Here is a 27,002-nt window from a genome sequence, read left to right as displayed (position 1 = left end):
CTGGGCACCGCAGGAAGCCAAGCGGTCTGGTCTGGAGGAAAAGTGCCATCCCCAGACCAAAGCAAGCAGGTGGGATTATTCTTAGCAGTGAGCTTTACATGCACAACTTGGACCTGAATTTTGGCATAGACCCTCCAGCCTCTAGGGCTTTGGATATGACGAGCCCAACAGTAGTGTTTTAAGCAAAGCCAGCAGCTCCAGATGTTTCCATGTATCTTAGACACAGGTGTGGCTGCTTCCCACTTGCACTAGACACAGAACAGAAAAGCTCTCAGCCGTCTGCCTGGAGTCAAGCGTTTGATCCAGGTGACTCAACTCTAGCCAGCTCCAGGACTAGAGGCATGGGAGGCTTCGTAAACAGCAGTATTTAAACTCAGAATAAAGGTTAGAGCCTTGTGATAGAAGCAGACAATGCTTCTGCCACGCAGCACAGGGAAGTGACCGCGTACACGCAGCGGCTCTGCCCCGTTCTCCCCAGCTACCCTGTGCTGCCCGGCTGAACAGACGTGAGGCGGCTTTCCCAGCTGCTGTGCTCCTGGACCACTTAGAGCAGTGCAAAAGCAATCAAACAAGTGGCCCATCGGCAGTTTCACATTCGCTTGGCTTGCAACAAGTCACCCTGAAGTCTGCTCTGCCATCCAGTCGTTACGTGGATGCAACATTCTGAAAACGGCCTGCCATCTGTGCAGACAAGGCCCCGATTCATTCCTTACAAGTTACTGGGTTAAATGTAGAAGTCACTGCATGTATTTCCATGGCCGACAGCATTCGGTATGCTAAACTCACACTTCTGTCTTATAAAATCACATCAACTCTCATCACTACTGAAGTCACCTCCAGCGGGTTTTTCATTTATGAAGCTGTTTAGATTCATAATCCAGAAACTCAGGGATTTTGCTTGCTCTCAGCGGAACTTGGATTCAAGAGTTAGGTTTCAACCTGAGGCACCAAGTGACGTTCCCACCCAAAACAAGCCAAAACTGAGTTTCCTGATGGTTGCAACAAGTCTATCCCTCACAAGCAGCCACCCATTAGCAACCTGATAACAGTAATTATCTGCAAAAGTTCACAGCTGCACAATTCCTGATGAAACTGGGCAACCTGTGTGGACCATCCACTACTTGAAACCGTTTGCTCAGCTCTGCGAGGTAACACAGTTAGCCCAGTATTCAGCCTGAATGGCCTCTTCTCAAGGGATGTAATTTTCTCCCTTCAAAACTTTCTCTTTCAAAATAGTCTCTTAATCAATTTTGACTGTTCCCTTAGCGCCACGACTCTTCTACACAGCCATTGTCAGCATAATAATAATACCAAGCACTTATATAGCCATTTCCATCTTCAAAGCACTTCACAAGCATTAACCAATTAATGCATATTCTTCCCATGCTGTCTACCGCGACGAAGAGCCTCACCGGGTATCCCTGTGACTGCCCTTCATGGCTTTTCAGTGGACCAGACAGCCTTGAACTGCACGCCACCATCAGCCTGCTCTGCAGTCGTTCTGCATCATGTTCTGATGTGGGCCAGAGAAGCTCCACATCCCACTCTGTCAACAGGAAAATGGCTTTGCAGTCCACCGTATGAGCTTGCACACACCTTTTATCTGAAACCAAGAGTTAGCCTAAGAAGATAACATTTAACAGATGGTTAAGGCACTAAACTGGAACATAGGAGGCCTGATGATGACCCTTGAATAATTAAAAACCTCCAACATGAGATGAGGTGACTCCTTTGAGCAAGGTTTCACAAAACCAAAGAGGAATTCAGCTAAGGACCACAAGTCCCCTTTCACATGGAAATTCAGCGTTCAGGACTAGATTTACAAATATATTTAGAAACTAAGAACTGCAGCCAGCCATCGTGTAGCATTTACAAATGCACCTGAGTTTTGCAGCTAACATATCCTCTTACAAGCCAAGCGCATACTTACTTAGGCATCTAAACATCCTTGGAAAGATTGCCTCAAGAGTCCAAGACTCAATGAAAGTGTTTAAGATAACTTGATAAGAGTCTCTTAAAATTTTACTCTTTCTTTCTCTCTGCATCTGTAAAATGACCACAGTGAAAAAAAAAAAAAGAAATTTACATGCTTAATTCTTTAAATGTCCATAGAGAGACCTGGTTATATTTTCATTCATTTATAGCTACAGAAAGCGCAGGAGTTATTTTCGGTAGCTGCAAGGTGGCCACTGTCCCTTTTTAGCATCCGGGGTTCAGAGAAAAAAAAAAAAAAAAAGGCAGAAGTTCTGTAGAAGACGATGATACAGAAGAACTGGCTCCAAATACTCAGCTAATGCCATAACCAGCAAACTAGCTGTCAGTAATGACCAAACTCTTATACCTGCAGACAAAAACATGAAAAACCTCATCCTGAGTAAGCACATACTCCACTTATTAAAAAAACTCTTCACTCTTCTATGGCAATTCTCATCTCCCCACGCTCAAAGAAATGCAATGTACATTGCAAGTGCTTTGAGATCTTCCAACAAAACACACTCTGCCAGGCATTTGTATTATAACAGCTCGCTCTTCTATTATTATATTTGAATTACAAAAAGAGGCAAACAGAAGGCAATTTCTCGTGGGAATTTTTGTTGGGATATAAATCCATTTTTTATTTGATTCTGTTAACAGCACTTTCACATTCACTTCCTTTAAGTATTGCTGCACTTTATTACTAAATGCCTGCTTGTCACCTTGAGCAAAGAAAGTCCCCTGAAGTCCCTGTTGCACAGAAAAGTTAAACAATTGACTTTGCCCAATGAGATAAAAAGACAGTGACGTGGCCTAACCAACAAACAGATACAAAAGGTTTCTAATGAATTCTACGCAGAAAAAAAGCAAAAAGAAAAACTGAAACCTTTCAATTATATCAGAAGTTTCAGTCCCTTCACGTGTGAATTTCACATTGACAACAGTTTTGGGTGTCCAAACATACCACCATCAACCAGTGCATGCTCTGAAACCAGGAAACTGAACTTATTTTTATCCTGTTCTGATCCAATTTAGCAAAATTCTCACGCTAGGTACCAATCTGCTGAGACTCACGCACAATTTTCCTACAAATTGAATCACAATCTACTCATATGCAAATCTAAAGCATGCAGTTTCTGTAGTCTATGGACTCCACGTATGCCTAGCTAACAGATTCTCAGAACTTATTCCCAGTATATTGCACGATTTTATTTTTCTTTCAGCTTGTCCATTCATTTAAAAACTCATTTTCGCCCTTAGACTTTCTATTTAATCTTAGTTTTCAATCCTAAAAGTAGATCAATACCTTTCTTCTTCAATCTACATAGCTCTCAATCAAAGAGTTAACAAGGGGTGAATTGAATCGACTTGTAGGTTCAAATTGGGTATTTTTTGTAAGAAGTCTCATTTGCTAACCGCAGTCATGGAAAAGGAAAAAAACCTCCCCATAACAGAATGGCCCTCAGTGTTAGATTCCTAGGCAAAAAAAGGTTATAATTTGTTCTCTAGCTTAAGACTGTCACAGCACTTAGCAGGAACAAATGACAGACCCTCCCATAAAACATTATTTTCTGGAGTGTTTTAAATCCAGTGGAATTAACTTGCTGTTCCTAAGATAATTTCCTTCAGTTAGGACTGATTCAGCTATTTATGAAGATAAAACGACAGCGTGGGCTTTGCAGGATGGTTTCTCGTATCCTAAATCTTGCCAAGGTGAAGAAAGCAGCGCTCTATCTAGTACAGAAGAAGATACCTCTGTCTGAGACTTCTGGGCTGAGGTACTGGATGATCTGCTTTCATGATCAAGGCCCAAGAACTTCATTCAAAAAAAAAAAAAAAAGAATAATAATGGTTTCACCAGGCTTTGCTCAAGGCTTTAAGCAAAGTAATATCTACAGCGTGGGGACCGTTTCACACATTGTTCCCTCTGCACATGAGCACTGACAGTTTATTAAGTGTATTTTCATTAAAACATCCTACTGAAGTCGAGAAGCTCCAACACTGCTGCTTTATCAGCTGCTGAAGAGCAGCAGCATTTGCCCATTGTCACAGCACAGCCTCCACAAACGGAGCTGGAGCCCTCAGGCCAGGGATGGCCGTGCAGAGGCTCCAGCACACGAGTAACACCGTCCCCCCTCCTGCATCATACCAGGACTGGGTCCTTTGGAGACTGTGTGTTATACTCAGCAGTAGGAATAAAATCCCAATAGTACCAGGGACAAATTCCCTACCCTTCAAATGCTCCTTATTTCAGCGAGTGGACACTATTTTTTACTATCAGCATACCGAGTCCTTTTCCAAGTGTGCTTAACTTTAATGAAAACATCCCAGGATTGTTGCTGACAGATGTGCAGTGTCCACAATCAGCACCTAACCTTTCCATAATGGAGACAAAAAAACAATAGAGGGATATAAACAATATGCTGCATGATGCAAGAAGCATCTTTTAAAATGGCATTGGCTTTGGAAAAGCTCCAGGCTTCATTATCCTTCTGAGGAAATAGATTTCCTTTCTGGAAGAAAATATATTTTTCTTGATATTATTATTCAGTGTATCAAATGGGAAAGGAGCATTGAATTGTGCCTTTGTTACAGAAGAAATGAGCTTCCATTTTCTGTACCTCCAACTTGGCATTAACTGCTCACCGAACTTCAGATCTAGCATCCATCTAACAAAGGACCAGATCCTCCTTTGCCCTGCAGCAATTAGAGGAGGGGAGAATCCTGCTGAAGATAATGGAGTTACAGAAATGTGAAGGAGGCATGACCGGGGAACAGAATGAGACCCGGTGCATCCTTATGTCCTCAAACTGCAAGACTGGCTTCTATGCAAGACCCTCAAGATGCCAGCTAAAAATGGTCATTTTGGCTAAAAAAAAAAAAAAAAAAAAGCAGTGAGTCCCCTGTACAAGCCTTTAGGTCCTGAGCTTGGGAATGCACCGGTAACAAAAGCAGAGCCAGGGCAGAACGGTAACAATATCCAAGTGATCACACAACCGTGTATCATTCCCCACTGTGAAGTTTTCTGGCAAACTCTGTGGAAAACCAAAACAACTCGAGCATTAAGGGAATCCACTCATCCTGCTCTTTCAGGCACTAAGTGCCACCACCAGCCCTCTGACGGGCTCCAAAAGCAATGACAGATGCCATTAAGAAGGAGGCACGATAACTACGAAACAAACTTCTGTTTCATCTCTGCAATCCCTGAAACGTTTATCTTCCTCATACATAAGACAATACTTTTATTTATTTTTTCCACTCCGTTCAAGAAGCTGAAGCTCAGACAGTTTAAGCAACTGCTTCAAAGCCAAGGAGTCTACGACAGGTTAAATCCTGAAGGTCCAGACCACCCCTTCTGTCAACAGCCTGCTTTTGCTTGCGACCAGTATTCAATTTCCTGATGCTTTTGGTGAATTCTTTGTCTGCTGCAAGTCTCCCACCTTCCCATCTATGCTGGAGTACGCTCTTCTTTTAAAAGCTGTGCCGCAGTCTTTCACTGCAAGGCCCAAGTGTGGCTCTATACATAGAAGAAACTGTGGAAGTGGTATACCGCTAATTACAGACGGAGCTAAGCAACCTGAGTTGGAACAGAAACTGCATTTCATTATATTTCTGACTTTTTGCCATGAGTACTTTATTTCTTGAAGTTCAGCAGCAGACAGACAACTTTCACCTCAGAATGTCATTCACAATTAATCCCAAATTGTACATGAAATGGTTGAATTCACTCCATGCAATCAAGGGAGAGAACCAAGAGCATAAAACTTGTGTGGCTAATCAACACAGTGCAATTTGTATCTGCTGAAAGCTTATCACAACATACTGGGATCTCTCTGCAGAATAAATCTGTAAATCATTTCAGGGTTTTACAGATTCTACTTATCCCCATTTTACAGATAGGGAAGTGAAACAAGGACAAAGGCTCATGCCCTCAAGGACTTTTGAGAGCCAGCTGCCATGGAAAACAGCAAGAATTGGGCTTTGATGCCTTCTCCAGTTGGGAGGGAGAGAGCAAGGGCACAAGTAACAGGAGAGCACTGAACCATAAAATCCCCACTTGTGGTTAATTCTCCAGCGGTGATTAATTCATCTTCCTCGTCTCTCTATTTCAGTGCTCTTGCACCTTCTAAAACAACTAGCTCTGGAGACACTGATGGGGCCAGGATAATCAAGTTAAGTGACTGTGGTTTGGTGCAGTGCCCTGTTGCTCTACATCTCGCTAAAGGAAAACAAAATGTAGCTGCTTCTCAAGTTAAGGGATACGTAGGTGGCACTAAGGCAAGTGCTGAAACCCAAATAAAGCTATTTCATCATGACAGAACAGAGTTAGCATTCCAGAGTGCTAGTGCAAGCCAGAGGCCAAAAGAACAAGTCTTCGTTGTTTTTAAATGTTCTGGATAAAGACAACTTTATTTGATATCCCTCATTGTTTTATCTGCCTTGAAATGGGAACTGCAGACATTTTGATAAATGTATTGAGAAATTGTTCTCTTTCAGTTTAACTACTGTAAAATGCCTTCACATCCGCGAGCACAAACACAGCTCAGACCTCATCTGCAGCAAGAAAGCATCTCAAAAACACCTCCTCTCTCAGCAGCAGCAGAATGGCACTTCTGTGCTGCAGTCCAGCACGCAGCAGCATGGAGTAAGAAGACGGAGTCTATCCTCAGTTCTGCTGGTAACCTGCTGTGCGACCTCGGGCAACTCTTTCTGTATCTGGTCCTACCTCGCCCCTGCCCTGCATTTACAGCAAAACGTCTCTGGACAGACGGTTTCTGCCCAGTGCCTTCTCTCACAGGGCTGATAATGGAGCAGGAGCAGCAAGGTCTTCTTACATGGAAGGTGGAGGGAGAGAAAACATGCCGGCAGGATACGAGACGCTGATGATTTCCTTCTGATTGCAGATGGAGAAAGACTTGCATGTTGAGGCCAGCAAGAATTACTAAGAAGGAAGCACAAATGGCAGAGAACACTGAGGTACACCAGGCCTTTGTGAGAGCTTGGCAGCACTCCTATCAAGCCCAGCCTGATGTACACACGAGTATAAAGCTGTTTTCTGGTGGTGCTGGTTGCCTTTCCCATCTATTGTCTTTACACAAACTTGGCTGAAGAAGCAGACTTGGCAGTGTGGGCAGAGAACCCCCCTGTATTGTGGTCTCCCCCCAATCTTTGCACCCCCCAAACATTCAAGAATTACACCCAGTACTTGTTGATAGCTTGGACAGTACAATCTTCCAGGCAGGGGCTGCCTCCAACTGTGTATTTACACAGCACTGGACACAAAAGGGCCTCTGCTCATCCAAAAGGCTGCTGGGTTCACCATGCTACAAATACATAACAAAACATGTTGGATGGGTGTTTCTTCAAGTCACATTCCCCTTCTTTCACTCTAAATACCTGCTTCCCCCTGAGCCAAGTCATCAGTTCAATTTCAAGTAGATTTTTCGCAGTCAATAACACAGGGAGAATTTTTTTTTTAATTACTTCCTTATCACACATCTCCCTGGCAACCAGAGCTGCTCCAGGCCTCACAGTTGCAAAAATCTTTCTGCACTTTGAGTGAAAGTCACAAATCACCAGATCTCCCTGCTTCACGACTATTTGGGCCTCGCGGAAATTATTATTAGCAGCAGGACCAAGTCCCTGGTTCTCCATCCATCCAGCAGACCACAGTGTGAGCACACAAACAGGCAGTTTATTATCACGGCAGCGATGCCCGCACCTCAGACAGAAAATTACTGCAACCGTTCCTGCAAGGCGCTGCTGTACCTCAGCCTGGGAAGATGGAAAGAACACCATACTACGTCCACTGTGAAGCGACAAAAGCAAACAACAAACCAAAAAAATCCTGTTCTGCTTTCACACAAGGGAGGTATAAGAAAATTGCACACAAACTCACTGCAGCATACTATCTCCATTCTGGCTGTGTCCATGGCAGCAAAGAGACTGAAACAGAGTTAATTTGATTTCTTTAATCAATGGGATTTTCCCAATTACACATTAACCACTATCAGATCAGTCAGCCACTGCATAGCATGGCAGAAGCATATTTATTTTGGAGATTACTGCACTGCATCATGTTTATTGCAAGCAAAGTACATTGATTTCCATAATTGCACTGTACTTCACTCCTCCAGAAACACTGTGTAAACACAGAAACTATAGGGGCTACCATCACATTTTATTATTTTTTTTAAATCTCCATCTTGATTTCAAGAACTGGACACTTGCATTGCTTTCAAAGTAGGCACTCACCTCGGGAAGCCTCAGAAACACCTCACAGTTGTGCAGGAAGCACCTCTCAATGAAGAGCTTCACTCACCTTTGCAGAGAATTAAGAAACGAAAAAGGAAAAGCAGTCTTGTGTTTAAGGCTCAGCCTGACATATTTACAGCTGCACCAAAAATTCCCTAAGTGACCTTGTGCAAGTCTCACAATACAGAGAGCAGCTTGCGTCCCGTCGATAAGGGACGACCTGGGCTGCCCCGCGGGCACACGCGAGGGCACCACCACAGGGAGCTCCATTCCTATGGTCAGTCTTCCTGGGCGAAGCAAAAGCTTACCTGGTTTTAAAATCCATTAAAGCCTTATGCTGTTAACTGTCCCCTCAGTCATCTGCACCCGCAGCAGCTACGCTTGCATGTTGGAGTCAACATACGTGATCACATTACCTCTGCCACCTTTGGTTCCTGGATATGTTAGACAGGCAACTTAGAGCTAGACCAATTCAAGCAGAACAGAACCTTTGTTACTCAACTACTATTTATAGGGCTATAATAGTAAAGTCTCACCTCTCCCCTTCCACTTGAATTTGCTATGCTTTCTGTTGCACATATTTCAAATCTAGGCCTACTCATGGTGGTTTTGAACCTCTCAAAGCCTAGAAATATAAATGATTATACAGAAGCATTTTAAAACCCACTCAGCCAAATACAGATTTGATATAATTTCTCTGAAGCCTATGAAAAATGACTCCGGCACTGTGTCTTGGGACACTTTTTGCTAAAAATTGAGTTAGCAAGGCTTTTCTTATCAGACGCACAAAGATGCATCTATTGCAGCCTTCTCCTCAAAACCTTCATACCAGCTACAGCTATGCTGTAAGCCTCAACTTATGTGATGCAGTGAAAGTGAATAGTCAAACGGTTACCTGCACAGTCAGAACAGAAAACTCAAGTCCAAATCCTATAATGCACTAGCCAGAGTACTGTGCACCCTTCCCATCTCCAGTGAGGGTTTTGTTATTAGAGAAGTAGCAAAGGGCTTTGGTACACCTGAAGGAAGCAGCTCAGAGAGGAGACATCCTTCAGCCAACCCTCCAGAAGCACTGAAGATACACAACTAATGTTACAAAGGTTAGGCTGCCTGACTTCCCCCCAGACCTGTCTGACCATTAACATTTTAAGTTTCCTCTGGTCAAGATCCATGCCAAATTTAAGTAGGAATTACTGGGGGAGGAAGGAGGGCCTGCAGCAGGAATAGAAACACAGCTGTGAAATTTGGCATTTCACAAAAAAAAAAAAAAAGGCCTCTCAGGAAACAGAGCAAGGCAGCAAGTAGTACACAGTAATTGAGCAGTTGCAAATCCCTGGAGCACAGGTAGAAACAGTTAACAGCAAATGGAGTCAGGGGAAAGAATTATTCTTTGCTTGTCTCTAAAAACAGATTAATGAGGCAGTCGCTCCCGTATCAGAAAATGTATTATCTACAGCAGGAATACTACACGTGACATCAACAGCTGCACCCTGAACCCTAAACCACCTCAGCACAAAGCATATCCACTGGGATCTATTGCAGACTACCTGGACCACATTCCCTGTACCCATTTTGACGTATGCCTTCTTCTGACAGACACTCCTAGACAATTGGAAGGCAGCCACCGAGGATCAGCTGAGCAGACATCCACCTCTGTTCCACTGCAGGCTGGCTCAGCTGGGGTCCATCAACCAGCTGAATACAAAATTTCCCTAGGAGGTACCTGACATACAAAGGCTGGGCTCCATGGCAAGGAAAGCTTGAGCTTAGATGTTTGTCAGCAGCAGAGAAGCCATGACAGAAGTCAGAGAGACAGACAATGAACAATTATATGGCAAAGGAAAGCCTCCTGTATCCCGAGTGATGAACTCCATCAAAGACTGTGAAGACAGAAGTGAAATTGCTTCCCAAAGGTTACACAGCAAGGCAGAGCCACAGACTTGCGACCTAAACATCCCAGGCTTGAAGTAGAGTCCTGGCTACCACCCAGCACTAAGGGTGTTCCTACTAAAGGCTCCTTCCCCTGCCCTTCTCAACCCATCAGTATGGACACACACTGGTATGGAGAAAACCATGATGAATTTGGACATTCTCCCCTGAGAGCTCACAAGTGTGCAAACCAATACGAAGAGGTAAGAAAGTAAGTTCACTACACTCCAGTCAGTCAAACCTGAGTGCCACGCAGTTGTCCAGGCACATGGAGAGGGAAGGATTGTCTTGTAGTCCCATCCAGCTGAGGATGACCTGTATAACCCCACCGTGGAACACAAAAACCTACAGGCCAGGCCACGTTACCTCCCCCAAGTCACCAGGGTGAGGAGGGAACACAGCAACACGAAGCCTTCTGCATTTTGCCCTCCTCTCTAAGCACTATGAAGTCAGTCTGATCCCATGCAAAAAAGGCTGCACCCTCTAAATGTTTGCCATAAACGCCTCCCTTCCTGTAACAAGAGACATTAGCAAGACATGAATGAGTAAGTGGGAATCATTCATTCCATTTAGCAGTGATATCCACACTGCTTCAGCACTGATAGTAGGACTCGGATCAAAATGATATACTCAGCTATTGTCATAAAATACTGTAGTTTTATCACGTGCCACAATCAAATATAATCAAGCTGATGACTATTCCCTTCCCTCCTACCTAAAAACATCTATCCACCACTTCAGAGAGTTAGTATCTCACACCCTCACCCCTTTAAAAAAGGCACTCAAATCACGGAGTACTTCACAGTTAAGTCGCTTCCCTGGCAGACTAAGTACCAAGTACCCCTGATTCACTCTTTGTCCTGTGGAGATTTAAGAAAACACAACAAAATGGAAAGATGATTTATAATACAGGTATGTACACATACGTCAAAATTCATAAACAGCTTCCTGCTCATCCACTCTTCAACGGAAGAATCTGGCAAAAACTGTTTTCCATCAAGAAAAAAAGAAAATCGCAAGGGGTTTAAACTGATGAGATCACCTTTCAAGCCAGTGCATCTTCCCATTACCCAGTACCAAACAAGATGTTGACTAGTAAAGCAGCATGAATAATAGCATCAAGACTTCCTTTATAATAGGCCTTCAAAAGACATTGCACATATACCCGGCCAACAGACATACCAAGTGCATGTCCCAGTGCCAATGCATAGCTAATTACCCAGAAAGGAACAGAAAAACATTGCTCTTATTCCTATTAAGAGTACCTGTTTTGACAACCAAGAAATAAAATATCAGAATCATTAAACGTGTTTGAGAGGCCACACATGAATCGCAGTCAACTTACAGCCAAATTCAGTGCCCTCCTCGAGTCTTAAAATGCTGTCAAGTCACTGCACCACTGAAAAAAAGGGAAGCTGTGCACCCTTCCTCCCCCCCCAGCCCCCAGATATACACCAAACTCCAGCACATCAGGAAACCCCTTCCCTACAGCTGGGTCACTTTGCCCAACCAGAAGCTACCTTATCTTGCCTTCAGATGCAGTGGCATCAGAAGAAAGCACATGCAGTAACCAGCCGGTTTTTAAAAGGCCATCACTGGGCAACTGGACTGCTGACAGACATCTGATACAATATGAGTAGGGATTTCTTTCCTTTATTTTTCAGACGGCCAGAACTACTAGCTGATGGTTTTATACATATATATGTTTATATATACACAGCTCTACTGCCACACTATGGGTACTCGGGGTTATTACTACCTACACAAACACTAGGAAAAGGCGAGATCAGGAGTGAAGCCTCTCAGGAACTTTGTTCCACAGAGGACCATGATTTGCTCAGCGAAGGTACCAGAAGTCCCTGCCAAACTAAACTTACTTTCTGGGATTAAACCCTAAAACTGCAATGGATTCTGGAGAAAGGTGGCTGTGTTCACTTGGTAGATATGTTCACTGTGTTCTGGATATCTTGGAGTAAGCCACTGGTTTCAAAATTGATCCCTTGCCTTAGCAAAAAGATCATTACCCGGATTTCTGAATTTGCTGAAAAGGAGTACCTGGGAAACTCATTGACAAATACCGTTATTCAGATGTAAATAAACACCTTACGTCTAAAAAACTTCTGCAGATTTACTTGCGGAGATGAAAACACAACAGAGAACCAACCCCTGGGTGCAGGAACCAGAACAGCACTCCAAATACAGAGATGGAAGAGCTACGGGCCTGAGAAGAAAGCCTGAAATACTGAACAAGCAGTTACAGGAAGAAACCTGGAAAATTTAAGTATGAACAAGCTACAGATAACCTGAAAGAAGAAAAAAAAGCTGTAAAACCCTTACATAATAAATCACATTTAGGTATCTCTGCATCATTCTACTTATATCAGAAAAACACAACAGAAACTGCTGGAATGGCAAGTTCCTCTTGTGCAAAGGCTATATGTTCCTGCTGAAGAAAGGAAAAATAATCACCAAAAATAAGTACTCATCCATAATTTCAGCTTGCGGGTTGTTGGGTGGTTCTACCTCCTTCCCTAATAGATTGATTCCAGTAGCAAAAGTCTTTGGGTCTACTGCAAGCATACTTGGGAGGAGCAGTTAATTATTCTGGATCTCTTCGAAGAAAGTCTGCCTTACATAATAAAAATCAGTGTCGAGATAACACAAGGTTTTCCAAAAAAGAACCAAGCAGCTTTCCTACACATGAACACACACAAGCATACATTGTCACAAGCATACATTCCTCTCGCCTAGGATGCAGCAGATAAGACAGACGTTACTCAAACTCTTGGAAATCGGGGCACAGCAGCGTTGAAAGAAGACACTGCCAAACACTCAGCTCTCCCACTCTTCCCCCTCCCACACTCGCACACATAAGGACAGTCCCTAAATATTTGCTGTTTACACCAGAAATAAACTTCAGTCCTTAGATATGCTTTTGCTACAAGGTCAATTACAGAAACCGGGGAGGAGACGTAAGCAAATTCCCCCCCCCCCCTTCGAGTCTCTATCTTCCAAGAAAATAAACATTTTTCACAAATATCAAGATGCTGAGACTGAGAAGCTCATCTATAAGAGCATATCAACTTGAAATGCAGGAAGAATAAGAGGAGAGTGCTTCCATTTTCATGCAAGGAGTCCTATTATCAGCTATAGTCAGATACCAGGGTAGTGAAATAATGAATTAAGATGCAAGGGAAAGACAGAAGGGGAACCGTAATGGCATTTTTTAGTCATCTTGCATATTGTCTGGCAACTGTGCACACATTATTCGACCCACCAGAAGGAGGAATAAAAACAAATAGAGCCACCTATTATAGCCGTATCATTTTAAATTGTTGCTCCCAAAGGACTGAGGCAAACTATCTCACAGAAAGGTCTGAAGAAAATCCGCTCCTTATTGAACACTACAGGGAAGCATGTGCTGACATACAAGTACACACACACACACTCACACCCCAGAGTCCCCAGGAAAACGGATTAACGGTGGTCCCTGGATCTAAGCAGCAGGAAGACAAATACTCCTAAAGTTGCCAGCTTTCTCCATGACACTTACCGGTCGCTGAGACAGCCAGCAGCCCCACGGAGAGCAGCAGCACCCGGCTCCAGGAGCTCACTTCCACCGTCATGAGAGCAAAGATCCCCAATTTCCCCCAATTCCTTCCAAAGCTGCAGCTGCATCCCAGCTTGTCCCATCCCAAGGAAGGTTGCATGTCAAAGGGTGGCAGGAATGGGGTGTGCTGGGGGTTGCTTGTTGTTGTTGGGTTTTCCCCCTTTTTTCTCCCCCTTTGCGATTGGGATAGTCCTCAGCTCGGCTAGAAGAAGAGGAGAAAGGAAAGAGGGGGGAAAAAAAGCAGGTCAGGCTTGTGATTTTTTTTTATTCTAATTTTTTCAGCCCAGAAAAAAAATCCCACCGCATGGAAGGCTCTGAGCTTCTGCAGCTGGAATGAACCAAGTGTGGCAGCGGCTCGGGGAGAGGAGAGGCGAGGAGAGGAGGGCTGGCTCGTCCCTCCCGGTGGCTGTCTCTGAGCCAGCTCCCCGGCATTAGCAGCACACAGTCCCCAGGGATTTATACTTTTTTATTAGCCAGTTGATTAATCGCTCCCACATCTTTGTTCTCCTCTTTCCCTAAATCCTGGGGAGGGGGCACGGGCGTTGCGATGAGGGGCTGCCGTGCAGCCACAGACTGGCTCTGGCTCGGCTTCGCTTCCTGGACCCAGCGCACACCTCCCACCAGCCCCCGCCCCACCAAAACCAACAAACCACAAATTATGCTTTAGCATTGTATTTATTGTTTTTAATACACACCACAGGTTTCTTTCATCGCGGCAAGTCCCAGAGCCCCCCATTTGCCGTGGAGCACAGCACGCACACGGACGCGCACGCAGCAGCTCTGCTATTAAGACATCTGCCAGAGCAATGCAGCCTCCTCCCGGGGCCCCCCACCCGAGCCTCTGTAAACAACTTGATGATATTGACACAATTTGGGGGACGAAGCAAATTTCCTTACAAACATGAGTCACGGAAGAGACACCCCCCGTCTGCGACCTGTCCTAGCAGCGTGGATCCCAGCGATGGGGTGAGCCCCAGCGGGACCCTTCAGGACCAGCGGCGTCCTGGGGGTGGCAAAGGCAGCACCGGGTGCCCCCTCTCCTGGGCCACCGGGCACGCCTGGCTGTGGTGCTGCGGCCCCTCTGCAGGGCTGCTCCAAGTGGTATTTCTCCTCTAACCTCCTCTTTTTTTTTTTTTCCTCCTTTTTTAAATGTCTGTTAGTACATTTGTCCCTATGGCTGCACACAAGATGGGGAAAAAACGCAGCCCCTTAAAGACACATCCAGGAACTTAATTATCTTGGCGGTGATGCTCAGACCCACGGAGAAGGGAAATAACTCCAGCTCACACATGCTCAAGCTTTAAAAACGGCAGAACCCCGGAAAATCCCCCCCCCTCCCCGGCAAGAACCTACTTCTGCGTTCACCTTCGGGCGGGGGGCAGCACCCATCCCGCTGCCTGCCGCCCCCCGGCCCCCGCAGCCCTTCCCCGGCCGCCCCCTGACCCCCCCAGCCCCAGCTCCTGGCTCCCAGGGGGGCCCCGGCCCCGCCACCCATCCCCCTGCCTTGGCGCTTTGCATTTGCTGCAGTTTCTTGCTGCAAACCCCCCTTCTTCAGCCTTGTTCCGGTTGCCTTGAATGAGCTTATTTGACAGCTAAAAACAAATTATATCGAGGGCTTGAAAATCTGTCCCTCCGCCCTCAAATCAATCCTCTTTCTCACTCCCTTTCCCCTGTGTCCCCTCTGCATTTGAATCCTTCCACTGCCTACACTGTGAGCCAATGCCAAGAGCCAAGGCAACCAGGGCTGTTACATGAAAGAGTTGCTTTATGTCTGTTTAAACTGCAGCGTCCTATTCAAATAGACCTTATTGTTCAAAGGCATAGATCCAAATATAAAAGGAGCAGAGAAACAGGGTACCACACTTGACAGCTCTATACATTGCTTTTCCCTTATACAGCCATTCACCTCAAAGAGTTCCCCATCCCGAAACTGCATTCAGCCGAAGATGTGACTTGGTTGCTGCACACCAGCAGAGCATCAGCTGAGCCAAAGTCAGCTAGCCCTGCATCAAGAACAATCCACAGGCATAATAAAGTCATTGAGGAGATACAATGCCACTTTCTTCCTGGTAAATAAAACCATACCTATTTCAAATCAAGGATTTCCTCCCAAGGAAGCTTTCTGCTCAAAACCACTAGGTTTAGGGTCTTAATCTCTCAAAGAAAAAAAAAAAAAGCATTTAGTTGTTAAATGGGCAACACTGACGAATACAGCAGAAACCATCACTGCAGCCACCACCTTCGATCACAACCCAGTTTTGACAAGGAGACATTTGTAGGTCCTGGTTAATAGCCCCACTGTAACCTGCGCCACTCGCTGCACCTCTCACCTTGCAAAATTACCTCTCTACTAAAAGAGGAATCCCGCCTTCGGTGGAGGCACCCACCAGAAGCCGGGAAATTCTGCTCTGCACTGCCACCCACAGTCAGAGCCAGGGCTCAAACGAGTCTCCTGCCTTCAGACTTCGCTGCTTTTCGGTCTTTGCAGATATTTAACCAACTTTTTCCAATTTCACTTAGCCCAGCGTACCTCACCCTACCTGCCAAAACAGTATGAACTGTTTTGTGATTGCTCTGAATCGAATAAGAGCAATTGTAACATCCCCGATTCCTGGTTTAATCCACAGAGCTCAGAGCAATTCACAGCTACAAGCCACGTCCTCACAGTAGCTTCTTAGAGGAGAAGCTGAGACCTTGATACAGGCAAGGACTTACCAAACAGAACAAGTGTCAAAGCCACCTTCTCCCACTACTTTTAACACCAAGCCACATCCCTAGGGCTCTTCCTTCTTCCTTCTTCTCTCTCCTGTGTGCATCAAGCTCCAGTGGACGCAGACGCAGAGCTGGCTCACAAATGCTACCACTGGGTGATGAAACGAGGAACCACAGAAGGCGCTCACAGTAGGAGCATGATCGTGTGCACTAAAATTAAAAACACCACTATTAATAACTTCATATGGGAATACAAGCATCTCAGTAAACACCACACATTTACTCACTCTTAGCTGCATTACCACTATTGGGAGGAAAACAGCATTTATGTGGGCATAATCACGAGGTGACAGACAGCTGACAATAATATCTCTATTAGCAAGAGGTTGCAGGCACTACTTAAGTTACAGGACAAGTCCAGGTCTGGATTACCAAAATGGAGATAATTACAGAGCCAAGACCTCGGTGTACAATGTAATGACTTTGGTAACAAAGAACTCCACATGCAGTTGTTGTATCTGAAGGCATGTCTTTTATATTTAAAAATACTTTGCCTTTTATTTTCATACCTAGATCAATTTTATAGCCCAGCACCTAGCCAGCACACAAAATGCCACAGAGGATATTGAAAAGAAACGGAACCCAAGATTCTGTAGCCCTAATTGCTTAAGAATATGCATGCTACAAAACCGAGGAGGAGTCTTTTTTGCACGGCAGTGGAACGTTTTACAAGGCATCTAGAGATATTCCCCCTATGTTTTTGTAGAAAAAACATTCAGCTATTGAAAGAGGTAAGCCAGAATTAGTCCTTCCTGCTCTTCCCTTGTAAGAGTAGACTTGCACGTGACTTCTTGTGGATGGGGGAAATCTAGAGTGGGCTGCAAAGAATTTCAGGGGACAAACTACTTGAGCAGGAATTAAATGTGTTCCTAGATAGGCCTCAAACAGGGACAGACAAGGAGGGGACTGACAGCAAGAGAACAGAAAAGGACCAGAGAGACGGTGCTCGGTGCTCTCCTTGGGGAGAGCAAAGCAGAGCTTTAGGAGAAGAGGGAAGGACAGTCAAATACCGAACCCAGGAAGACTGGAGTCTAACTATATAGGTTTATGCCAGGGAGCTCTAAGCTGTGTGAAGGGCACCAATGCCGTTTCCATCCCCATTGCTGGAAGCCCCAGGGGATGCTTCCAGTTCCCCTCCCCGCCCGCTGCCCGGCCCTGCAGTTCCGCGGTTGCCACGGCTCCTCGTTCCGTTTGCTACCTGCACAAACATCCCCTTCGCAAAGGCCGTCTGAATGCAGAGAGGCTGAAAGATGCTCACTGGTGGGTTTCCAGCTCCACCAGTAAAATCGGAGGGGCCGTTCCCGCTGGGCCCTTTCCCCAGGCACATCTGGATCCACGACAACACCCCCCAGGACAGCCTGGACCAGGCCTGCCACAAGATCTGGAAACGCGTTCAAGGCCTCTCGGAGAAGCTGCAGCCCGCGCGCTGCTCAGAGCCGTCAGAGACCCTTCGAAGAGAGAACGGCAACTCCCACCACGAGTGAGTAACCCCAGGGCCCAGGGGGACAGGCTGCTAGGCTTTCCTCAGCGGGGCTTTATGAACCTGTGGAAGCGAAGAGCTGGGACGCGGGGTGCCTGCGTCGCTGACGGCCTCCCAGTTAGGCAAAGCATTCCCACTTTTTCCACTATCACCAATTTTCTTTGGAAAAGTGTGCCCCATGAAATCTAACTACTTCAGAATCTGAAGCACCATAAGCAGCTGCTGCATTCGCTTCCCCACAACATTTAAAGAAAAACAACTACACACACATCAAAATATTTACAGAAAGTGAAAGCAGCATTCAAAAGAGCAAAATCGAAAATTAAAGTGTTATAAGGAAGCTACTGTAAACAGCTGATCTTTACAAAGAAAAGCTGAATTTAGCACAGAAAAAATTATGCCAAATCATGTTCCACAGGACAAATGATGATAAGGGAGGGAAATATGCTCTTCAGATTAATAGGATAATATTTACAGTATGCTCCTGAAGCAGAAAAAAAGTAAAATTTACAAATCCAGCTACCAACCAGCAAGTATTAGCACATGTCCAGTCCTTGAAACCTAAACAAAACATAATACAAACCTGGCCCATCCTACCTGATACAGTGGAAACAGTTATTGTAACTTTTAAAAGCTAACTTTACAGACCGAGGAAGCAGATGATTTCAGATAAGACATGGAGGCACAGAAGGGGCAGTGCCTACACTATGTCGGTGAGAAACCTAGGAACCCGACCTTTGAATCCTGGCTCCTTTCTTCTCTTCCATATCCTTAAAAAATTCTTAAAGAAATTAAAACAAATGCAGGAAGGTTGAAGCCAAGTAAGCCAAGAATAACCAGTGGCACCAATGGAGTTGCACTAGCCTACAATGGTTGGTCAAATCATACAGCTGAGGCATCCCTGCAATTAGCACATTCTCAGCTGCATATTTTAGCCCAATCGGTCACTAAGAAGTCATAGGAAGGAGGTATCACACGAACCAGTGAAGAAGTATCAACTATGAGTAAGTTTTAAAAATATATTTTACAAAAAATTACCTTTAAAGAAATGTAGATCTAGGTTTTAGCAATGAGCCTAGTAGAGCAGCAGCAGCCAAACCAGCAGGGCTTCCAGCCCAGGCAACCTCCAAAGCCTGGGGCAGCTCAGCCTGCCGCTGCGGCCGCAGCTCGGCACAGCCGCGGCTTTACTGCAGCGCTGGGGGATTGCGAACTGCAGGACAAGCGATGAAGGCTGTGGCAGGGACACCCAGCAAGGACCTGAGACTAATTCAACAACTGCAACTCAGATGAAATTAAAAAGACGGAGAAGGCCGATGGCTACAGTGCTTTCCCGGGGTTCAGAAACATGATTCACTGTTCACCTACTGCTCTGTTACCTTTGGCAGCTCATCTGGCCATCTCTTCCCCACAATGTTTTCCTGTAACTAGCTAGCAGGCTCCTCAGGAAAGCAGAGCCCTCTACATACACTCCTACAGGGCAGCACGTTGATCATCAGTTGTTCAAAGACCCCGAAGTCACCAAACCCTCCCAAAATACCAAACCTGAAGCACCAAAACCAAATTACTGCACAAACTTCATGGAACTTCCTTAAAATGAAAGCAATTCAAGTGAGGCAGCCCCAGGTCAGGTTTCTGCCTTTGACCCTGGAGGCAGAAGCTTCCATAATTGTCGTTTTCACTTCTTTACTGTGCGGGTGCCAGCACTGGCGCAGGTTGCCCAGGGGGGCTGTGGGGTCTCCTTCTCTGGAGATATTCCAAACCCGCCTGGATGCCATCCTGGGCAACCCTGCTTAGCAGGGGTGCTGGACCAGGGGATCTCAGGAGGTCCCTTCCAACCTCAGCCATGCCGTGGTTCCGTGACACCGCACCTTCCATGCCCTAGGTACCTCAATTACTCCTGAAAGCCTTATTGTAAGATTTTTCTTAATCTTTCTACATGCCAGCTGTCAATAGAGGTGTTCCCCAATTCATCAGCTGCAATAACATCAGCGGCCAAAGATTACGCCGTATGACCTTGCTCAATTTAGCAATCTTTAATTATTTTAAAATATTGACTTATGCAAATTGCTGGTATGCTCATTTTTAAAAGTATCTGGAATCTTTTAAACAAACAGCAAGTTTCACCTTCCTAAACGCTAAATCAACCTTCAGTGTTTCCGCAATGAAGCCATCTGTGACCTCACTGCGCAGCGTGAGGCTGCTGTAGCACACGAGGCCTTTGCCATGAGCTCATTCTGACCCCACAGAAGTTTGAGTGACCCATATTTCAAATCCAGTGAGCACACCTAACACAGCACCACCGAATTTGCTTCCCTTCTATTGACTTTGCCAAGGAAACATCAGAAACTTATCACTGTGATTCTTGATTTCAATTAAACGGCTAAATTCCCACTCATCTCCAAGTCTCCTCAGATACGTAAGCACTTCACTAGCAAATCAAAATCATTCTTAAATCATACAGACATGACACTGATGGTACAAGACAAACCTTTTTGCACAGAAAAGGTTTGCTGTGAATGCTGCAGTGTCACCCACATCAGAAAACTTGGTGCAATCTCTGCACCAAAGCTGCTCCTGGCTCAAAGCAACTTCCTTAAGTGAAGACACTTCAAAGACGACTGAAAGAGCCATTGCTTCTACATGGAATTCCACGCAGCCAGCTACCCACGCTTAAAACCCAGCGTTACTTTGCCTTCTAGGTAGGGAGCTGGTACTATCTTTCATAATTTTGCTACTTCCTTGATGTTTATTTTTTCCCCTTGAGTTGAGAGAAGAAAAAACAGACTACGGAAAAAAACCTCCATTTGGAGCCCAGATGTAAACTTGTCTCTGCATCCCCAAGAAAGGAACGGAGGAAGTTTTCCCACCTCTCGTACTGCACAATACAAACGAGAGAACCAAACACCTGGGGACACACAGGCTGTGGGGTGCAGAGCCACGCACACATGAGCGGTTCCAATGAAAGATGGGGTGAAAAAAAATGTATGAAATAGGCTTTACTTTATAAAAATGGAAATAACCTATCAATTTTCTATCCACAGTAGAAGCTTGTTGAGGTTTTTGTTAAGAGATGTTTCTTTTCATTTTTTTAAATAGAGGAAAAAGAAGCATCCTACTAATTATAGTGATCATATGATTAGAGATAATTAGATACGCTTACTATTTAGTTTCCTAATTTTTGTGATATTTGTATACCATGTATGTACCTGCATAGTGCATGTACAGAGCATCAGTCTTTTCTCAGCTTCAGGGAGAGTAAATTGGTAATACATTAAGTTATTGAACATACTTGGCTGTGAAAGAGCAAACTGGAATTTAAAACAGTATTTTGAGTAGGTAACCATTACAGGCACTTAGGTGTGCCTCAGAGGAACACAAAATTGTTCAGCCCTGGCAGCAGTCCCATTGTCAGGTCCGAGGACTTCAGTGGGTTCCTATATGAAAGATGGTTAACGAGCTACAAATACTACTACACCCAGCTCCGTTAAATCCTTACAAGGGATAACAAAATTGTAAATGACAGATAAGTCCCTGGAAATTTAGGCCCTCATCCTGCAAAGATCTGAAGATCCACTGAGCCTTGAAGGTTGAAACCATGCAAGGCTGGACTACTGAGAGCAAACAAGGTTTCTCCTATTAGGGACACCAGGGAAAGGCATGCAATCCCAAAATCCTTTCTTGTGTCCAGAATCACGGACTTAAACTAACATTATTTGACTGATGAAATAAAAATCATCACAAAGCTTAAGAGTCAAGAAGATTAGCTCAATTTTAAGTCAAACTGAACAGAAGCCATATTCTACTTTCTTACAGAGATGGGTTGCTAGATGAAACAGAGGGACTTGAAAATATATACAGAGCAGTGATTGGAAACAGAGAAAGGGAGATGAAGTTACGAGCTCTCTGCGATGCTCAGCTTTCTGCTAAATCCACCATCACCAACCTCCTGTGTTCAGCGAAGTCGCACAAGGACTCCAAGGGGCTGGAGGACAGCAGCACGACGGGCGGTTGCAGCACAGGGGGCAGCAAGACAGAGGCACCATGTCTGCAGAAGCACGCAGACACTGCCAAGGGCCCAGACAATCAGGCAACGGCTGAAGAACCCAAGGCAGTGAACGGCTTCCTACAGGGTAGCACGTTCAGCTCCGTGAAGAACAGCACACCTGCGTCAGCTCCACCAGCAGCAGCAGAAAGTCAAGCTGCAGCACAGAAGCAGCAGCTCCCAGCATTTGCCAAGACCTGCTCCAAAACCGACTCCAGTGCAGTCACAAAGGCACTGCAGAATCCAGGTATGGATCTGGCCATGGTGCTTGAACAGCATCCGGGAGCCTTGGGAAAATTAAAACTAACTAGAAGCTGTTGAAAAGCAGATGGCGTTTCCATTCACAAAGTTTCATTTCCTACTAGATGCTCGTATAGCTCTCCCACCTTACCAGCATCTCTCCAATGTCCTTCTCACATCAATAAATGAGAAATACAGGAAGGTCATGACCACAGAGATTTATATATTTGCTCGATGTTTTCTGTAAATTATTTTTTTTTCCCAGATGGCAGGAGAGGGTGCTGTTGGGTATTTTGTTGTTGTTTTTTGTTGGTGTTGTTTGTTTGTTTTTAAGTGTCATGATTTTTGGGGTTCCCAGAGAGATATTTAAGAGATCCAGAGTAACTTAAGAACAAACCAAAATAATGCTGCACGTCCAAATCTACCATTTACATTTCTGGCCTAGATTGATCACAGCCTGGAGGCCTCAAACAATCAGCTTCTTCTGGGGGTAATTTCCTAGTCTGAGAGTTTTGAACGCTGTAAGAGTACAGTAAGAACCTTTTGCCCCATTTCATTCATACTTATGGCTCAGGCAATTAAATTTACTCTGGGTCCTGTGGGTCAGGGTTTAAACAGCCCTACAAGTGAATTTGAAGTGTTAATTGCTAAGTTTGGATCTCTGTGCTCCAGAAATACAGCCTGCAAAAGCAACTGGTATCTTAATATTTTGCTAGCAGGTAAAGTGTATCCCTTTAATTGCAAGCGTTCCACACATTTATGTTAAGAGAATGCTGACTGATCTTTAACCTTGTTTTGTTTTACAGTAACTACCGCAACACCAGACAAAAAAAAAAAGGTTAAATACAGTGCAAGTACTTTTACTCCACGCTTTTCTACTACTACAACGACCACGGCATTAAATCAGCTGGTGTGGCCAAGTCTGACCTTCCCTCCACTCCCTGTCTTTCCAAACTCCTCGAGCTTTCCACAGTTTCAGGTAATACAAACTAAATCCAGACTCTGAGATTACATCCCCAGCTCCATACTGACAAGCTCAGGGCACTAGCTACCATTGTTCTGAAAAGTGCTTTCTGACTTGTAGGGTAGAGTCTAAAAGAAACCAGACTGCTATCCCACAATGAATAATTACACCGAAGTGGCATTAGGTCACAAACAAAGCATTATCAGCGTATGTACTGCGGTCCTCTGGGAAATTTGTGATCGATGGATGATGTTTTATTGACACATATACTGAATGTTGACCTCTTACCATTCATTACTTTCTATTTTTAGTTTGCATTTACAAATAGTTATTGTGTAATTACAAATATTTTGACCTAACAATTCATTGGGGATATTTCGTGTGGTTATTCTGTTTACAGACTTGGACACTGGTTTCTTAGCCTAGTGAAACAGGACCTCCTATCAAAGTAAAAAAGCCAACTGAGGTTATTAAGGTGGCAAATGCTTAAGTCAAAAGAAATAAAAGAATACTGAGAATCCATGCATCCATGCCTTTCTACGGGCTATTCTCACCCTTTGATTTCGCTTTGATTCCACTGGGGGAAAAAAGAAAAAAAGGAAAAAAAAGCTACATTCTCTAACAGAACCCAGATCATCGCAGATGTTGTCAAAAGTTTCCACCATCCTGTTAGAAAGGGGAGAGCAGGAGACTACTATGGGCACACCTGCTGTGCCAAGCTAAGCTCCCTTGAAGGTTTACAGTCCAAGAATTTTCATTTTTCATTAAGTCAATGAGTACTTAGCAGAAAGCTACTTAGCATAGGACAAGCACATCATCCTTCCACCTCCCAGCAGTCAAGGGGGAAGTGAGCTCTTCCCCAGGCAGAACAGAAGGTAGAGAGCAGAAGGCAGACACCTATACTGGACGTCTCAGACTTGGGAAGACAAAGAGAAGACTTTTTCTGAAAGCTAAGAAATGCATTTGCTTCAGCCTGGTTTCTTTGAATATAATGTTCCCCCTAAAATCTTATACAAAAATAATTAATAATTAATTGATCAACTCAGACTGTTTTTAAAAGTCATGTCTTACATATACTTAACAGGGTCCGTATCAGCAAGCACGGTTCCCTTATCAGCAAGCTCTGCACCCTCCCTTTGGATGTTATTCGAGACAGGTGTGTTGAACTGGTTACAAATACACTTTAATTCACTGAATATAGATGCTAAGCACAATAGATTAGTCAGAATTGTTTGTCATATGCCAAGACTGACACTGGTGCCATCACAAGAATAGATTTGGGGGAAAAAGATGCCAAGCTGGGGACAGGTTCATTTGGAGCAGTATTTGCTCCAAATAGCTCAAGAAGTGTACCTGAACCTCTAAAAACATCTATTGCATATACTCTAGTTTTGTATGAAATTTTCTGTCTCCTCTAGACTGCATTTATTTGTTCATTAAAGTCTGTATTTATATAAAAATGAACACCGCCTTTTCCTAGTATCAAAAAGGCTGGGAGAATTTACAGGGTCAAATTCCCGTGGCTGCACCAATTGCATAGCCACCCCAGCTTTTGCTCCAGAGACTTATCTGAAAGACGCCTCCTAAAGAGAAGCGATCAGAGCCCAAATTGAATGGCAACAGAAGTCTCTGCACTGAAAAGAACAGCAGGTTAAAGGAGATACCAGAAGTGGGGGAAAAAAAAGTTCTTAAGAACAACAAAAATATTTCGGTCAACTCCAGTTTATATTTTGAGGGTCACTGCCTGTCATCATTATTGTCCCATTTATTGTTGTGCACTGTTTCTTTCTCCTCCCCAGGTAGCTCCATACAACCCACAGCACATTTTCCGGTCAACTTACCCTCCTCTGTTGAACTACATCCCCGTTGTTCAGCCGGATTTTCCATACCAGCAGAGGACCCTACCTAAACTACCCACCAACATCCAGGATCCACCGACAGCAGGCGATGGGACCCCGTATCCATTTTCTCCTTCCTACAGGTAAAGGCCGTGCAGATTCGCATTCTAGTTTTGCGTCTCTTTGTCAGTTGCTGCAAACCTTCGCAGAGCCCACAGTGTAATCAGCAATTGGGTTTCCCGGTTCCATTCTCACCAAATTCCATGTCAGAACAAAAGACAGAAGTTACTACAGGGCATAAGTTACAAGAAAATTTTGATACAAGAACAAAGTAATTGATTTCAGGTGAATGAAGCCAAAAACTCTACACTGTAAGTGTAGAGTTCACACCTAGAGCTTCTAATCAACATCGTGGCTAAAGAACAAACATTTCTTAACCTAGCAAAAAGCAGAAGTTTCAGCATGAGAGAAACCAAGATATTTTGACACTGTCAGAATGTCATGAAAGGATTCATCTTAATATGTTTCTGTAACAACTGTAGATAAAAATCAGCTTATTTCAAGGGTCTGGTAACAATCGCTCTGGGTAAGTTCTGTGTATCATCTTTCATTACCTATAGGATAGATAACAATAGCATATGCTTCCCCTACGTCATCTTTCCAGAAACTGTATTACAAGTCTACAAAAAAAAATGCAAATAAATGCTTCTGAAAGCTCCTTTATAAGGAAGAAAATCATGTGGAGGTTAGATGTAATCTCCTGACACTAGAATAAATTTTATTTTTTGTTTTAGGTTTAGTTCTACACCCGGAGGAGCCATGAGCACTAACCCCAACTACTCTTCCAGTGGGAACTGTGTAAACTTTTAAGTGAACCCACTTCTCCTATCCTGATATTTACATATAAAAATTTAGTATCTATTAGAAGTCCAAGGATCCTGTAAGGACTTCAAGTTTCCCTAAAGTGAAGATTTCTATCTAGAATAATCCCGTGTGACTTCTGTGGTAAGAAACAGCTATATGACAACGCATCAGAAATAATTTTCTTTAGGATGACAGAAAAAGGGACTTTTTTCCTTTTGGAAGATGAAGACATAATAAAAGTGTTTTAGTTGTGACAGATGTCTGAGCTGCTCAAATTTCAATGTTGGTACAATAAAGATGGTTGACAAAAAAGTCCACAAGTCTCAGAGATGGTAATTTTTGTCATACATTCAAAGTGAGATTAACACAAATTTGTTAATGACAAGTCCTTAACCAAATATACTATTGTTGTACCACAGTCTGGGAGAGAAAAATCTGTGTGATCCTTCAGCAGACTGAAAATTAGCCAAGATGCACAAAGTGAGCTACCTCCAGGGTCCTGCGACAAATGAGGCCATAGGATCATTAAACACAAGTGACCCAAACCACAGCTATAACCACAGTCAATACGACCAGTGCACTAAGGCAAGATTGCATGCTTTTTTCTACACACAATACTTGTCCTGTTTTTAGTACAGGATCAAAGGTACCTAATGAAGATGCTTGTCAATATTTCCTTTCTTAGCCATTATTCAATACGTGGCTGCGAGCCCCATTTATAGCTACATGAGTATTCCAGTTCTCAGGAGCTTCTTGCTCATGCTCAGTTCCACAGTTCCGTTTCACAACACGCTTGTCCCAAATCCCTCAGAGGTGGGAATAGGGAAGTCATCTCAATTTTGCAATTTAAAAAGCTGAAATATGAGAAATGAGATCCAAAGTTTCATCCAGTTATAGGGCACTAACAGCAGGTAAAGTCAAATATTCTCAAGAGCACAAGTCAGTCTCTAGAGGGCACAAAATTCATGTACACTTTTCCGCTGGCTTGACCCTTCTTGCCATTCCCTTCCAGTGCATCCCTCTCTTACCTGATG

At 44.2% G+C, this 27,002-nt stretch overlaps 2 protein-coding genes across 2 annotated transcripts in view; one reads left to right on the top strand and one right to left on the bottom strand.

The window, feature by feature from the left end:
* CSMD2 (CUB and Sushi multiple domains 2) overlaps positions 1 to 17,668 on the bottom strand; it is a 300,763-nt gene extending 283,095 nt beyond the window's left edge. Inside the window, 3 exon segments of the mRNA XM_048054254.2 lie at positions 13,712 to 13,970; positions 16,484 to 16,690; positions 17,551 to 17,668. Coding sequence (XP_047910211.2) covers positions 13,712 to 13,868 — 157 coding nt within the window. The 5' untranslated portion in view covers positions 13,869 to 13,970; positions 16,484 to 16,690; positions 17,551 to 17,668.
* A 41-nt stretch (positions 17,669 to 17,709) lies between these two features.
* C24H1orf94 (chromosome 24 C1orf94 homolog) lies at positions 17,710 to 26,278 on the top strand. The gene is made up of 6 exons (XM_013184123.3): positions 17,710 to 18,020; positions 21,834 to 22,309; positions 23,109 to 23,281; positions 24,351 to 24,422; positions 25,066 to 25,247; positions 25,899 to 26,278. Exons 1-6 carry the CDS (start codon positions 17,791 to 17,793, stop codon positions 25,972 to 25,974), a joined length of 1,209 nt encoding a protein of 402 aa, XP_013039577.3. The 5' UTR covers positions 17,710 to 17,790; the 3' UTR covers positions 25,975 to 26,278.
* Positions 26,279 to 27,002: the final 724 nt, after the last annotated feature.

This window comes from Anser cygnoides, chromosome 24 (assembly GCF_040182565.1).
Source record: "Anser cygnoides isolate HZ-2024a breed goose chromosome 24, Taihu_goose_T2T_genome, whole genome shotgun sequence".
Lineage (NCBI taxonomy): Eukaryota > Metazoa > Chordata > Aves > Anseriformes > Anatidae > Anser > Anser cygnoides.
This window is presented reverse-complemented; position numbering and strand designations above follow the sequence as displayed.